Source organism: Sardina pilchardus, chromosome 6, assembly GCF_963854185.1.
Source record: "Sardina pilchardus chromosome 6, fSarPil1.1, whole genome shotgun sequence".
Taxonomy (NCBI): Eukaryota; Metazoa; Chordata; class Actinopteri; order Clupeiformes; family Clupeidae; genus Sardina; species Sardina pilchardus.
In genome coordinates this window covers 16,437,956-16,455,075 of record NC_084999.1, presented here as the reverse complement: position 1 = coordinate 16,455,075, position 17,120 = coordinate 16,437,956, and the positions used below count along the sequence as shown (strand labels likewise).

General features: G+C 38.7%; 1 protein-coding gene across 1 annotated transcript; it reads right to left on the bottom strand.

The window, feature by feature from the left end:
- Positions 1-478: 478 nt before the first annotated feature.
- LOC134082750 (uncharacterized) lies at positions 479-14,507 on the bottom strand. The gene is made up of 5 exons (XM_062538695.1): positions 14,273-14,507; positions 13,647-14,018; positions 11,065-11,436; positions 1,710-1,836; positions 479-1,596 (listed from the first exon to the last, which is right to left on the bottom strand). Exons 1-5 carry the CDS (start codon positions 14,322-14,324, stop codon positions 1,551-1,553), a joined length of 969 nt encoding a protein of 322 aa, XP_062394679.1. The 5' UTR covers positions 14,325-14,507; the 3' UTR covers positions 479-1,550.
- Positions 14,508-17,120: the final 2,613 nt, after the last annotated feature.

Genomic DNA, 17,120 nt, shown 5'->3' with positions numbered 1-17,120 from the left:
GAAACGGTTTGTGTTTTTTGTTTTTATCACTACATTCCCTTATGACAATAAAGGGGAAAAATCAGGTAACTTCATAGGTTAGACTTTGTGAACATGGACAGGAAAAACCTCTCTGTCCTCCAATGCTATAATAAATTAAATGTCTTGCCATTATATTGCCTATATTATATTCTCACAGAAATTTCAGATTCCTGGCGAACAGTTGGCACAAATTTGCGGCGAGGTCATATTTTCACATGTAAATGAGGTTTCTGGCAAATGGTTGCGGTGAACTTTGTTGCAGCAAATTTGCAGTCAGATTATGTTGTGTTAATAATGTATCAGAGCGAATGAGTGTCTGCCTTATGACAATTACTCAAATACCCATTCTTGGTCACTCATCTTGAAACAGTTCAAATGAGAGAGTATAGTGCCATCTACTGTTGTAACTGGTATGCATTGTGTGGTATTATTGGAATAATTCACTGTGAACAGGAAGTTGATTCATCGGGGGAAATTCCTTTTAATTCAGTTACTTTCATTTTTATTTATATATAGCACTGTAACATTCGCTTGGCACACCCACCTAGATCTCCTTTCAGGAAGATACTAGTCTGGAACAACATAGTTTCACTAATGCTCAGTAGACTGCCTGCCCAATCAGCGATGAAAGGGGATAACGATATAGTTTTGAAATTGAAAGTGGCTGTGGTAAACGGTAGTACCAATGCCTACAAACATCAAAAATTGCAGTCGGAAAGAATGTGTGAATCTATTTACAGCAAAGGTAGGGCCACATACATTGTTTTCTGACTGAGGCAAAGTTGGAAGTAACATGAATTCTTAATCAATGTGATTGATTAGATCGGACCAAGGATTTCAAAGTTTGCCCAAAGTCTACACCCCTCGCAATCTGAGCGTTGGAAAGGTTTCCCAATTGTGTGTATCCAGACTCTATTCACTTTGTGGATGAGTTTAGCTCACCACAACAACATACAGATATGTGTCAAAGTTCTGCATAGGACCCAGCTTGAACTTTGCCCTTGATCCCTTTAGAGCAAATATTAAAGCGACGAGAGCAAGAAAAAAAGGGTCACCAAATCAAGGCAACTCTAGGTATTACATTGTACTGGGTCCCAATCCGATTGCAGCCCATGGATCATTACAAACACTTCTTAAGTATACATACTTATGAATACTTATACTATATTTACCTAGAGCATACAGGAACACTAGATGCATAAAAAAAAGAAAATAAATGAAATAGGCTACTGCATGCAAACACATATCATCAGAGTCTCACGGCTGTGCATAAAATTCAGTGCTAAAATGTAAAGTTGAACAAGTTAAACAGTTTTCATAAATACTGTATGTACATATCAAAGTCATGTATCAGCAGGACAACTGAAAGAGAATGATGGCTTGTACTGTATTTCTGAAGCATTGCACTGATATACCATGGTTCCACACAAATGTCAAATAGCAGCAAATTCACAGCAATCTCGTAATATTTATGATGAATATGTATATTGCTTCAACACCTCTTTCAGGCTTTATTCAAGTTTTTGTTTTCATGTCATGTTTATGCTCACTGTCTGATATGATCTTTTGCGGGTCCTGCAATGAAATTAAGAGTAAGTTCATTAATATGTCCCTTCTAGTCACGTGCATGCATCTCACACAAAACATTAGATAACATGTATGTGTATCACTGGTAGGTGCATACTGACCTGATGCAGTATAACACTGCTGCTGCACCCACTGTCGTTGCTAGCAGAAGGCCAAGTATCCACAACATAAGGCTCCACTTTGATGCCTGGACGTTCTCTGTGTCTTTATCATGAGGATATGGTGACCCTGAAGTGCAAAAATACAACCACAAATCAAAAACCACAATTGCAAATCACAAACCACAACTGTAAATTGAGAACCACAAATGCTGTTGTAATTTTGGATTTGTGGTTTTCAATTTACAGCTGCAGTTTTTGTTCTGTTGTTGTGGTTTTCAATTTGCGGGCATGTTTTGCACCTCAGGACCACCATGTTTCCTCTTAACAGGGGATGTACAGTATGAACACAACTTTTGTCAGTAGTATCATGATCCTTCCCACGTCCGGACTGGCCTACTTGGCTTCATGCTTTTTTACTATCACTTTCATCGCTTCTATACTAGTGTGGGATGTGTGTTGGAAACTGTCCACCATCAACTGCCACAAATCCCCAGGGCCAGATAGGATTACACAAATCTTACTGAAGGACTGTGCATGTGAGTTCAGCATGTATTTCTGTGATATTATATATGTCATTTACTGTAGGGGTTGTTTCTCGTCAGTGGAAGGAGGCTATTGCTGCCCCTATCCCCAAATCCTCCCCACCAGATATTGATGAACTCAGGCATATTTCATTAACAGCCCAACTTGCCAAGTTATGTGAACAGTTCCCAAATAACAATTTCCTCAGGGCCGGATCCGCCTGAAAGCCTTTAGAGCCACCTGTAGGAATCTGACTGTGGGCCAGATCTGCACCTGATGAACTGTGAGCATGGCCATATCTACCATAGAGGATACCGAGGTCATATCCTTGATATTTCTTTCCTCAAGTTCCGTTTAATTTCTTAAATACTGTAAGGTTACAATTATCATTGCCTCAGCAGGTGTCACGTAGACTAGTTGCAGTCACATGGCCGTATCTACCATAGAGGACAACGGTATTTCTTTCTTTAAGTTTCGTTTCATTAATTAAAAATAGCCAACGAGGCAATTATCCTTGCATCAATGTACTGTCAGGTGACACGTAGTTGCAGATCGACCTACTAGGCTAGCCTGACTCCTCCTGTCTATGTACTTCCGCTCAATTTATTTTCCCTACAGTACTTCGTCTGGAATAGCTTGATCCGCCCTCATTCACTCCGGCAGGAGTTCCTCCGTCCAGCAGCGGCACTGAACACATCTCTGTGTCCAGATATGGACAACATATTCGTTTAAGAATGTAGGTGAGTTTTTCTTTTCAGAATAACATAACAATTAGGCTATAATTACAATAACAATTATAACTAGAAATGCAATTCCAAGGAATTACCAGTGCATGAAAATGCAAAAATAGATAGATAATGTAGATATGGTTACTAAGGTGTAGCTAGGGTAAACATGGTGGTTGCATAGTTTACAGAGAGTTGATAGTGTGAAGGTAGACAGTTTAAAGATGAAACATTCCAGCTCTAACTTAACTAATGATTTCTATTCATGTTAAAATGTTGATTAGCTAACTTAGGTAATGATTTCTAGCAGTTACGCTAAAAATGCTAATTATGCTAGCAATGCTAACTTTATTAACAATGCTAACCAGGTTGATTAGCTAACTTAACCGATGATTTCTAGCAGTAATGCTAAAAATGCTAACTATGCTAACAATGCTAAATTTGCTAATAATGCTAACCAGGTTGATTAGCTAACTTAGTTGATGATTTTTTGCAGTTATGCTAAAAATGCTACCCATGCTAACAATGCTAACTATGCTAACCATGCTAACTAGCTAACTTGCTAGTGAGGACTTTTTTTGAAACATTTGTTGCTAGGGTATCCATGGTGGCCACTATCAAGGAACAAGAAGTTACTGCAGTATAATCATGTTGGTTGCTATGGAAACGGTCATAAACACTTAATTTTAATGGTTGCTATGTTGGTTGCTAGGTACATGGAGGTTTCATGTAGTTGACTGGAGGCATAGTGGATGATAACTGACAGTTGGAATGGTTGAACAGTTCAATAGTTGAGTAGTTTCAATGGTTAAATGATTTAATAGTGTATTATTGCATTGAGGACTTTTATTTTGAAACAGTTGTGGACAGAGGAAACGGTTAACAGGATATGTAGTCTTCTGAGAGACTGTATGCTTAAAGCCAGAGAAACTGACAGTTGGTGCCCAGGTGGCCGGCCACCTGGCGTAAGATTCTAATTGCTGCCGTGATGTCATAATGAGCAATGTTAAGTCTATGGGGGAAATTGTAATAGTTTTTAACTAATAGTTTAAAAAGTATAAAAGTTACAAAGTTGAAAAATACAAAGCCCACATCGCGTAAGTAAGACCTACGCGACAAAATTTGAATGGAGTTTCTACGTTAAGCGGTTGAAGCTGAATTGCGTGCGTTAGAAGAAGAACTAGAAATGCAATTCCAAGGAATTACCACTGCATGAAATGCAAAAATAGATAGATAATGTAGATATGGTTACTAAGGTGTAGCTAGGGTAAACATGGTGGTTGCATAGTTTACAGAGAGTTGATAGTGTGAAGGTAGACAGTTTAAAGCTGAAACATTCCCAGTTCTAACTTAACTAATGATTACTATTCATGTTAAAATGTTAACTATGGTAACAATGATAACCAGGTTGATTGGTTAACTTAGCTACTGATTTCATGCAGTAATGGTAAAAATGTTAACTATGCTAATCACAGTGCTAACCAGGTTGATTAGCTAACTTAGCTAATGATTTCTAGCAGTTATGTTAAAAATGCTAACTATGCTAGCAATGCTAACTATGGTTACAATGCTAACTTAAACTAACAATGCTAACCAGGTTGATTAGCTAACTTAACTGATGATTTCTAGCAATAATGCTAAAAATGCTAACTATGCTAACAATGTTAAAATTGCTAACAATGCTAACCAGGTTGATTAGCTAAGTTAGTTGATGTTTTTTGCAGTTATGCTAAAAATGTTAACTATGCTAACTATGTTAACTATGCTAACCATGCTAACTAGCTAACTTGCTAGTGAGGACTTTTATTTTGAAACATTTGTTGTTAGGGTATCCATGGTGGCCACTATCAGGAAACAAGAAGTTACTGCAGTATAATCATGTTGGTTGCTATGGAAACGGTCATAAACGCTTAATTTTAATGGTTGATATGTTGGTTGCTAGGTACATGGAGTTTTCATGTAGTTGACTGGAGGCATAGTTGATAACTGACAGTTGGAATGGTTGAACAGTTAAATAGTTGAGTAGTTACAATGGTTAAATGATTTAATAGTGTATTATTGCAGTGAGGACCTTTATTTTGAAACAGTTGTGGACAGAGGAAGTAGTGAAACAGGATCTGTAGTCTTAATGAGATTGTATGCTTAAAGCCTGAGACAGAAGGTGCCTCTCATATAGTGTTTACGCGTCCTCTCTGGCTCCTCGATCCTCACTGATCTTTCTTTATGTAGATCATTGAGGATCGAGGAGCGAGGGAGGGCATATAAACGCTGCTTGAGAGGCACCCACAGTAAATACTTTAAAAGTTGTATGTAGATAGTCTAATTAATGTTGATAGACAGAATGTTTAATGGATGTTGATAGGCAGATTGTTTAATAGATATTGATTGACAGTTTAATGGGTGGATGAGTGAATGGTCTGAAGAAGATGAATGGATAGAAGGTTGGATGGAATGTGCCTTATATTCTTGTTAAGAGAGACACTGATACAGCTCTCTGAGAGTAGTTGATGCAGGTGTAATCAATTTAACTGGCTAGTCTTAAGAGAGCCAGAGTGTGCTTAAAGCCTGAGACAGAGTAGATTGTTTAAAAGTTGAATGTAGATCGTCTAATTAATGTTGATAGACAGAGAGTTTAATGGATGTTGATAAACAGTTTAATGGGTGGATGAGTGAATGGTCTGAAGAAGATGAATGGATAGAAAGTTGGATGGAATGTGCCTTATATTCTTGTAGAATGGAGAGACACAGCTCTCTACTGAGAGAGTAGTGGATACAGATACAGGTGTAATCAATTTAACTGGCTAGTCTTAAGAGAGCCAGGCCTGAGACAGAGTAGATTGTTTCAAAGTTGAATGTAGATTGTCTAATTGATGTTGATAGGCAGACTGTTTAGAATGGGTGGATGAGTGAATGGTTTGAAGAAGATGAATGGATAGAAAGTTGGATGGAATTAGGAAGACTTACGTTGATACCGTTGATACAGGGGAACAGAAAATGTAGTCTCAAGAGAGCCAGTTTAAAGCCTGAGAGAGAGAGAGAGAGAGAGCCGCTGCACCTGGACTGGCCACCTGGCGTAACATTCTAATTGCTGCCGTGATGTCATAATGAGCAATGTTAAGTCTATGGGGAAATGTTTAATAGTTTTTAATTTACAGTTTAAAAATTATAAAAGTTACAAAGTTGAAAAATATATTGCACAGGTCTCCTTAGTAAGACCTACGTAGCAAAGTTTGAATCAAGTTTCTACGTTAAACGGTTCAAGCTGAATTGCGAGCGTTAGAAGAAGAAGTGGAACTAGAAATGCAATTCCATGGAATTACCAGTGCATGAAAATGCAAAAATAGATAGATAATGTAGATATGGTAACTAAGGTGTAGCTAGGGTAAACATGGTGGTTGCATAGTTTACAGAGAGTTGATAGTGTGAAGGTAGACAGTTTAAAGATGAAACATTCCAGCTCTAACTTAACTAATGATTTCTATTCATGTTAAAATGTTGATTAGCTAACTTAGGTAATGATTTCTAGCAGTTATGCTAAAAATGCTAATTTTGCTAGCAATGCTAACTTTATTAACAATGCTAACCAGGTTGATTAGCTAACTTAATAGATGATTTCTAGCAGTAATGCTAAAAACGCTAACTATGCTAACAATGTTAAATTTGCTAATAATGCTAACCAGGTTGATTAGCTAACTTAGTTGAAAAATGCTACCTATGCTAACAATGCTAACTATGCTAACTAGCTAACTTGCTAGTGAGGACTTTTATTTTGAAACATTTGTTGCTAGGGTATCCATGGTGGCCACTATCAAGAAACAAGAAGTTACTGCAGTATAATCATGTTGGTTGCTATGGAAATGGTCATAAACACTTAATTTTAATGGTTGCTATGTTGGTTGCTAGGTACATGGAGGTTTCATGTAGTTGACTGGAGGCATAGTGGATGATAACTGACAGTTGGAATGGTTGAACAGTTCAATAGTTGAGTAGTTTCAATGGTTAAATTATTTAATAGTGTATTATTGCATTGAGGAGTTTTATTTTGAAGCAGTTGTGGACAGAGGAAACAGTTAACAGGATATGTAGTCTTCTGAGAGACTGTATGCTTAAAGCCAGAGAAACTGACAGTTGGTGCCCAGGTGGCCGGCCACCTGGCGTAAGATTCTAATTGCTGCAGTGATGTCATAATGAGCAATGTTAAGTCTATGGGGGAAATTGTAATAGTTTTTAACTCATAGTTTAAAAAGTATAAAAGTTACAAAGTTGAAAAATACAAAGCCCACATCGCGTAAGTAAGACCTACGCGACAAAATTTGAATGGAGTTTCTACGTTAAGCGGTTGAAGCTGAATTGCGTGCGTTAGAAGAAGAATAAGAAGAAGACCGAGGAAGAACAGTACAGTGCATTTTCATGCACTGTAATAACTAGAAATGCAATTCCAAGGAATTACCAGTGCATGAAAATGCAAAAATAGATAGATAATGTAGATATGGTTACTAAGGTGTAGCTAGGGTAAACATGGTGGTTGCATAGTTTACAGAGAGTTGATAGTGTGAAGGTGGACAGTTTAAAGATGAAACATTCCAGTTCTAACTTAACTAATGATTTCTATTCATGTTAAAATGTTGATTAGCTAACTTAGCTAATGATTTCTAGCAGTTATGTTAAAAATGCTAATTATGCTAGCAATGCTAACTTTACTAACAATGCTAACCAGGTTGATTAGCTAACTTAACCGATGATTTCTAGCAGTAATGATAAAAATGCTAACTATGCTAACAATGCTAAATATGCTAACAATGCCAACCAGGTTGATTAGCTAACTTAGTTGATGATTTTTTGCAGTTATGCTAAAAATGCTAACTATGCTAACAATGCTAACTATGCTAACCATGCTAACTTGCTAATGAGGACTTTTATTTTGAAACATTTGTTGCTAGGGTATCCATGGTGGCCACTATCAGGAAACAAGAAGTTACTGCAGTATAATCATGTTGGTTGCTATGGAAACGGTCATAAACACTTAATTTTAATGGTTGCTATGTTGGTTGCTAGGTACATGGAGGTTTCATGTAGTTGACTGGAGGCATAGTGGATGATAACTGACAGTTGGAATGGTTGAACAGTTCAATAGTTGAGTAGTTTCAATGGTTAAATGATTTAATAGTGTATTATTGCAGTGAGGACTTTTATTTTGAAACAGTTGTGGACAGAGGAAACAGTTAACAGGATATGTAGTCTTCTGAGAGACTGTATGCTTAAAGCCAGAGAAACTGACAGTTGGTGCCCAGGTGGCCGGCCACCTGGCGTAAGATTCTAATTGCTGCCGTGATGTCATAATGAGCAATGTTAAGTCTATGGGGAAATAGCTCAATGTTAAATCTATGGGGAAATCGTTTTTTAATTCATAGTTTAAAAAGTATAAAAGTTAGAAAGTTGAAAAATACAAAGCACACATGGCATAAGCGAGACCTACGCAACAAAGTTTGAATGAAGTTTCTACGTTAAACGGTTCAAGCTGAATTGCGTGCGTTAGAAGAAGATTAATAACTAGAAATGCAATTCCAAGGAATTACCAGTGCATGAAAATGCAAAAATAGATAGATAATGTAGATATGGTTACTAAGGTGTAGCTAGGGTAAACATGGTGGTTGCATAGTTTACAGAGAGTTGATAGTGTGAAGGTAGACAGTTTAAAGATGAAACATTCCAGTTCTAACTTAACTAATGATTTCTATTCATGTTAAAATGTTGATTAGCTAACTTAGCTAATGATTTCTAGCAGTTACGCTAAAAATGCTAATTATGCTAGCAATGCTTACTTTACTAACAATGCTAACCAGGTTGATTAGCTAACTTAACCGATGATTTCTAGCAGTAATGCTAAAAATGCTAACTATGCTAGCAATGCTAAATTTGCTAACAATGCTAACCAGATTGATTAGTTAACTTAGTTGATGATTTTTTGTAGCTATGCTAAAAATGCTAACTATGCTAACAATGCTAACCATGCTAACTAGCTAACTTGCTACTGAGGACTTTTATTTTGAAACATTTGTTGCTAGGGTATACATGGTGGCCACTATCAGGAAACAAGAAGTTACTGCAGTATAATCATGTTGGTTGCTATGGAAACGGTCATAAACGCTTAATTTTAATGGTTGCTATGTTGGTTGCTAGGTACATGGAGGTTTCGTGTAGTTGACTGGAGGCATAGTTGATAACTGACAGTTGGAATGGTTGAACAGTTAAATAGTTGAGTAGTTACAATAGTTAAATGATTTAATAGTGTATTATTGCAGTGAGGACCTTTATTTTGAAACAGTTGTGGACAGAGGAAGTAGTGAAACAGGATATGTAGTCTTAATGAGATTGTATGCTTAAAGCCTGAAAAAGAAGGTGCCTCTCATATAGCGTTTACGCGTCCTGTCTCGCTCCTCGATCCTCACTGATCTACATAAAGAATGATGGAGCGGCAACAATGGGATAGTCTAGCCCTTCTTCTATCTTTCTTTATGTAGATCATTGAGGATCGAGGAGCGAGGGAGGACATATAAACGCTGCTTGAGAGGCACCCACAGTAAATACTTTAAAAGTTGTATGTAGATAGTCTAATTAATGTTGATAGACAGAATGTTTAATGGATGTTGATAGACAGATTGTTTAATAGATATTGATTGACAGTTTAATGGGTGGATGAGTGAATGGTCTGAAGAAGATGAATGGATAGAAGGTTGGATGGAATGTGCCTTATATTCTTTTTAAGAGAGACACTGATACAGCTCTCTGAGAGTAGTTGATACAGGTGTAATCAATTTAACTGGCTAGTCTTAAGAGAGCCAGATTGTATGCTTAAAGCATGAGACAGAGTAAATAATTTAAAAGTTGAATGTAGACAGTCTAATGTTGATAGACAGAGAGTTTAATGGATGTTGATAGGCAGATTGTTAAATAGATGTTGATAGACAGTTTAATGGGTGGATGAGTGAATGGTCTGAAGAAGATGAATGGATAGAAAGTTGGATGGAATGTGCCTTATATTCTTGTAGAGTGGAGAGACACAGCTCTCTACTGAGAGTAGTGGATACAGATACAGGTGTAATCAATTTAACTGGCTAGAGAGAGAGAGAGCTGCTGCACCTGGACTGGCCACCTGGCGTAACATTCTAATTGCTGCCGTGATGTCATAATGAGCAATGTTAAGTCTATGGGGAAATGTTTAATAGTTTTTAATTTATAGTTTAAAAAGTATAAAAGTTACAAAGTTGAAAAATACATTGCACAGGTCTCCTAAGTAAGACCTACGTAGCAAAGTTTGAATCAAGTTTCTACGTTAAACGGTTCAAGCTGAATTGCGAGCGTTAGAAGATGTGGAATAAGAAACCTAGGAAGAACAATATAGTGCATTTTCATGCACTATAATAAGAAGAATAGGAAGAACAGTACAGTGCATTTTCATGCACTGTAATAAGAAACCTAGGAAGAACAATATAGTGCATTTTCATGCACTGTAATAAGAAACCTAGGAAGAACAAGATAGTGCATTTTCATGCACTATAATAAGAAGAAGACCGAGGAAGAACAGTACAGTGCATTTTCATGCACTGTAATAAGAAACCTAGGAAGAACAATATAGTGCATTTTCATGCACTATAATAAGAAACCTAGGAAGAACAAGATAGTGCATTTTCATGCACTATAATAAGAAGAAGACCGAGGAAGAACAGTACAGTGCATTTTCATGCACTGTAATAATAATATCAGAGATGGCTGATCCAACATTTAAAGACATCAGCAAGACCAAAGAGATACTAAGATGCCCTTAAAAGGCGACAGGAAGGAAAGGGGATGTTTTGTTTGAAACGGTTAAACCAAGTCATGACAACATGACCACAGTCACTCAGTTAGTCAGCAAGGGCTTGCTTGGCATTTCCTCTGATTGGCTGATTGTGCAAACAGCTGCTTCAACATGAATTGGTGATGAGAATATTCTAGAAACTGTCTATAATAAATTTGTTTGACAAGGCATTACACTGAATGGTGGCAAAATAGGGTCTCAGATCTTATAGATATGATCAAAATATTAGACATTTTAAACAAGTTCTTACCTGATATTTCAAGTGCAATCCCCTTCTGACCGGGAAGCTTGGCCAGTGGGTGGTCCGTGATGAATCGAAACACGTAGACACCACTATCAGACGCTGTGAGTGCCGATATCCGTATGGAGCAGTTTCCACTTCCCAGCCTGCCCAGGTACTCCACTCTGCCCTGGTACGCTGGCTCCGGAAAGATCCCGGCGCTGTGGTACACGTATCTCTGTGTGAGGCACTGACTCTCTCCCAGGCACCACATCTCTGAGGTCACCTTGTAACGGTCTCTTTCCGGGAAGTCATAGGAGCACGGGAGAACTACGGAGGAGTTGGGCGCTGCATGGAGTGGGCCATGTGGCAAGCGGACTTCCCAGGACACAGAGAGGTCAACTGCAAAGTCAGAACACAAGGACAATTTTCCAAATATTACATTTACTGACGTTACAAGACTCATGGAGGGAATTCGTCCATAAGCATCAAGCTAACTGTTATTGAACTGTTAACTAGAATGTCAAATCATTAGCATGTCCATTTAGACATAATGTAGGCCTAGGCCTACTGTATGTATAGTATAGAGGATATAAATTGCCTTCCTAAAGCGCAACCATTGCGTATTTCTGGTCAAAAATACGGAAGTTGTGTGAAAGGTCAATAAGAGGAAGCGTATTGCATAATGGTAATAGGCTACAGTATATGCACAGAAGGCTGTTCAGGATCTCATTTGTTTCCGGTGGAGTGTTGTAATTGCATCTTGTTATATTTTGCACCTTACATGTTCACTCCAACACTGAAGATATGGATTCCCCAAACCCAAAGCTGTACCGCTCAGTCCTGCATATTCTCTCCGCAAAAGTGAATCATGCCTGTCAATTTGTTTCCATCTCCCCCTCCATCCCCTGCTGCAACTTTTGGGCATGTAAATTAGTGTGTGCTTGCTTTTGCGTATGTGTGCTTCTTTGTCTGTGAGTTCTCGCTTGTGTGTGGTGGGGATCATGGGATGTGTGTGTGTGTGTGTGTGTGTGTGTGTGTGTGTGTGTGTGTGTGTGTCTGCTTGCCTGCATTTGTGTGTTTCATGTGTCTCTGTGTGTGTGTGTGTGTGTGTGGGGGGGGGGGGGTTGACCTCGACTTGGCGTAGTAATATCATCACTCTTAACTATATTTTAATAGGGAAAACGTGGAGATGTTTGGTTGCTTCTAACTTCCTCTGTTTGGATCCTAATGAATGAACTGGGCTAGCTAAGTGTTATCAAAGTAACACCGCGTGCCAGAGCCATTGAGTGCACACATTGAAACGTGAGTATGGTTGTATCAACTTGTCTTAGTTAAGGGAATAACGTAGTTTAATATGTTTCTTTAACAATAGCGGCAGGTTCAAACACACCTGTCTCCACTGGAAACATTACATTACATTACATTTAGCAGACACTTTTTTTGTCCAAAGTGACTTACATATGTCAAGTATATTACATGGGGATTACACTGTCCCTGGAGCAACTTGGGGTGAAGTGCCTTGCTCAAGATGGAAGCTGGGAATTGAACCCACAATTTTCAGGTTACTGCACGCTAGCCACGCGCCTTAACCGCTACACTACTGCCCAAATGAGCTCCTGGACAGCCTTCCGTGCATACTGTATAGCCTATTGGCACCAGATCCGTTAATCGGATCCAGACCAATTTTGGACCGATGCATTTTTGAATGACAACGGATTGTAGATTACACCTATTTTACATATTTTAGCCTATGTTTAAGTAAGATAATACTTTAAAAATATATATGGTTTTATTGTAACATCATAAATATTTCAGTGTTTATGATGATAGTTGCTTGTATGTTGTCTTTATGAACCTGCAATAACACTGAAACTCAATAAACTAAACTAAACTATACTTCTAAACTAAACTATGCTTGAAAGTGCAGAAGAACTTCCTTTTCCTTTCACCAGGGTAGTTCCAGTCAAATAGTCACTGTCACATGACACTTTGTGACTGCCTAGTTCCTCAGATAAAAGGAATAGGCATTATTTATAGCTATGATGGAATACCTGAACATGACTTATAGAGTAACATTATCTTAGGTCACTATGAGATGGATCACATCCAGTGGGGGTATATTATCAAATTACTCTCTTAAAATGAATGTTCTGAAAACAACACAACTTCAGTTGTTTCTAACACACCTCTGTGTCATTATAGGGACAACGTATTTGTTTTAACAGTGTAGGTGAGTTTTTCATGTTATCATTCATTCATCATATTCTTTTTAACGGAGATGTCAGCAAAACCATCGAGACACTAAGATGTCCCTATAGGCTAGGAAGGAAAGGAGATATTTTTTATTAACGGTCAAACCAAATTTTGACAATATGGTATACCGTTACTCAGTTAGTCAGCAAGTGCTTGGCATTTCTATTCCTCTAACTGGCTCTAGATGACTGTGCAAACAGCTGCTTAAACATGAGTTGATGGTGATGAGAATATTAGAATACTAAAAAAAACTGTCTGTAATAAATTTGCTTGAAAGGCATACACTGAATGGTGACAGAAGAATAGAGTTTTAGAGCTCGAATATGATCAAGATGTTCAAGGTAAGAAGTTCTTACCTGATATTTCAAGTGCAATCCCCTTCTGACCAGGAAGCTTGGCCAACGGGTGGTCCGTGATGAATCGAAACACGTAGACACCACTATCAGACGCTGTGAGTGCCGAGATCCGTATGGAGCAGTTTCCACTTCCCAGCCTGCCCAGGTACTCCACTCTGCCCTGGTACGCTGGCTCCGGAAAGATCCCGGCGCTGTGGTACACGTATCTCTGTGTGATGCACTGACTCTCTCCCAGGCACCACATCTCTGAGGTCACCTTGTAATGGTCTCTTTCCGGGAAGTCATAGGAGCACGGGAGAACTACGGAGGAGTTGGGCGCTGCATGGAGTGGGCCATGTGGCAAGCGGACTTCCCAGCACACAGAGAGGTCAACTGGAAAGTCAGAACACAAGGACAAGGTGTGAAGAACACCAAAGAAAAACACTCTACAGTACATGTAAAAAAAACCATGCAAACTGTTTTTTGACTGTGGTCAGAATATCACATTCTCCAATCATCAACTGCTTAATGGACAACAACTGAAAATAAAAATGAAGTGACAGTACATGCCAATTAATGAATAAATCAATTTGAATGAAAGTTTACGAATATTTTCAGAGACAAAAATACACAAAGTCCAATCTTACCAGACAGGAACAGTGTTAGGAGCAGTCCAGCATCAAAGCATCTCGCGACCATCTCTTTCACTTCTCAGTCGCAGCTGCCTCTGTCATCTAGTTAGTACGTCCAAAGAGAATGCATGTGTGCACTGTTGTGCTATGGGTGTGTGTATGTCTCTGTGTTTGTGTGACAAAGAGAAGGGGAGAGAGAAAGAGAGTTAGAGAAAGAGAGAGAAAGAAAGAGACAATGTGTCTGTGTGTGTGTGTGTGTGTGTGTGTGTGTGTGACAGAGAGAGAGCGAGAGAGAGAGAGAGAGAGTGTGTGTGTGTGTGTGTATGCGTATGTGCATGTGCCTGTGTGTCTGTCTGACTTCCCTTTTGTAAGTTCCTTTTCTAAGAAGTACTCAGACATCAAAGATATAAGTAATGACCCCCTACTTAACGTCAACGTTGTAATTACAGATTACAGTATGCAGGCCTACTACAGATGTGGTATATTGGACCTGTAGTTTCTAGACACACCCTACAAAAAGTTAGCCTGGAAAATCCAGACCCTGGTCTTTCAGATTAAGGGTCTGGCCACGAATAATGTAATGGCATTTGAAAAATCTCACTGCACGCGATTGGATAACACTACGACCCATGTTTACTGACTTTGAACGTTGCAGCACTCATCGGTTTATCTCGCCTCTGGCCCGCCCATATCAGATGCACTGATGTGCTTGGTTTCCCCCGATGCCTGGGGTAACAGTAACTTGTATCATTGCTCATTGCCAGAGTATATTGCAGACACAATTCGAATTGTGCTCTCGCGAGAACTCATTTCCAGGGTAATAAAAAGTAGCCCATGGATTTATTTATCCTCCTGACATCTAATAACCTACTAGTACTGCGACATAACTTAACATAATAGCCTAAACCTAATAGAGTGAACATCTACTTATTTGAAATGGTGGAGGCATTCAGCAGTTAAAGGTGAACTCAGCGATTATGCATGACATTGTATAGGCTATGTTTATGTTTACATCTCAATTTCTTAGTGGATGCTATTTTTTACCAAAACAACATACATTGTATTTTAATCAAGGACCAAACAAAACACACCAGAATGGTACCTCACCCTTCCCTTCAGTATTCCCAGAGAAATTCCCCACAGTGTTTGTTTTTTGTTTGGGGATAGACTAGACTACACCCAATTTGTTTGTTTCTAATTTTCGGAGCCTGGCTTGCCTACAGAGACAGGGAGTTTTTTTTACAGTGTACCCTCGTGATGGACAGCTAGCAGATCATGAGAAGATGTTTGCTGAATATGAAAAAAAAACAATGTTATGGGCTTGAAATCATGTACTGTATGATCGTAAAGGGCTTTATGAGTGAAGCCCTGACTAGCCCTGACTAGTTGTCTCAGATGGATAGGTCATTATTTCTTAGTTATTGTACTGCCTTCTCTCTCCACCCTTCATCTCCTATACCATTTTATAAGTGCTCTTTTGAAGTCGAACAAGGGTTTGGCTTAACTACTAGCTACTACAAAGTAGTGTTGTCATAAGTAATAGGGGTTCATATTAATCATTGTCTGTGATCAAACAATATTCAACCCAAAACAACTGCACCCCATAACACATGGATAATACTGTACCTCCCTTGACTCCGCTTGAACTGTTATTCTATTCTACGTGAACCGTTCTTTGTTACGTTTAAAAGCTGTGTTATGATGTGGAACTACATTACATGTCAGCAGGGAATGAAAAGATATACTGTACATGTGTGTGGTTTTGCTGTAGTAGTAGAGAAAAGTGTCAGATTGGACGTTGGATTCCTCAAGCTTTATTTCTACCCATGATGACCCCACCCCATTGATGTTTGAGAAGATTGTAATATCTAAGTATTGTATTATTGCAGCACAAACATCCTATTGGCACTGTGCCTTATCTTGACTGTGGTAGCTTTGGATAACAGCGTCAGCTAAAAGACTGATGTTATGTAAATGTAAAATAAATTATGCCTGTCAACTTTCCTCCAACCCTTCTCCTGCAGCTCCTTGTAAATTGCACACTCGCATGCTCTGCCGGTCTGTCGGTTCTGCCGCTCTGCCGATTTCTCAGTGATTCTTAAAACTCAGATTTTTGCTTATTAATATAGGCTACATCTTTTTGCATGTAAATTTCATGAAATGTCATTTTGAACACACACACACACACACACACACACACATATGATATTATATTTTATATGCTTGCTCTTAAGAATGTGAGTGTGTGTCTGTGTGTATGCTTTTGTGCCTGTGCATGTGTCTTTTGCACCAGTACCTGTGTGTGTGTGTGTGTGTGTGTGTGTGTGTGTGTGTGTGTGTGTGTGTGTGTGTGTGTGTGTGTGTGTGTGTGTGTGAGGCAATATTCTAAATGCCCCCCTCCCCATAAAATGTTATGCTACAGTAGGCTAGTGTCACTCACTGTTCAGTCAGTTGTTACAAACTGGAAAATGTTTTGCTAAATGGTTAACCACTGACCGAAAAAGAAAGTGCAGAGGTGAGATGATCTCAGCTGAGTGAAGACACCTGATTACAGAGAATTTGCTGGCTTGCCTTGCACCCTAATCGGTAACACTCCATAATAAGGGTCCTTTATAAATAGCAAACTAGTCATTAACTAACCCTTTGTTAATATTTGTTAATTGTTACTAAAATATCTATCTACCGACCTGAAACTAAGGCCATACGTTTTTACCAATGAGATGCACTGGTGCACTTTATACGTCTGCTTCCAAGTGGTTACTATTAGTCCTGTCTGTGGTGTCATAATGTCTGTGTTCTTAATTGCCTGTCCTGTGGTGGTTTGATGTGTTTTAATGTCTATTATGTTGTACGTTCCTTAATG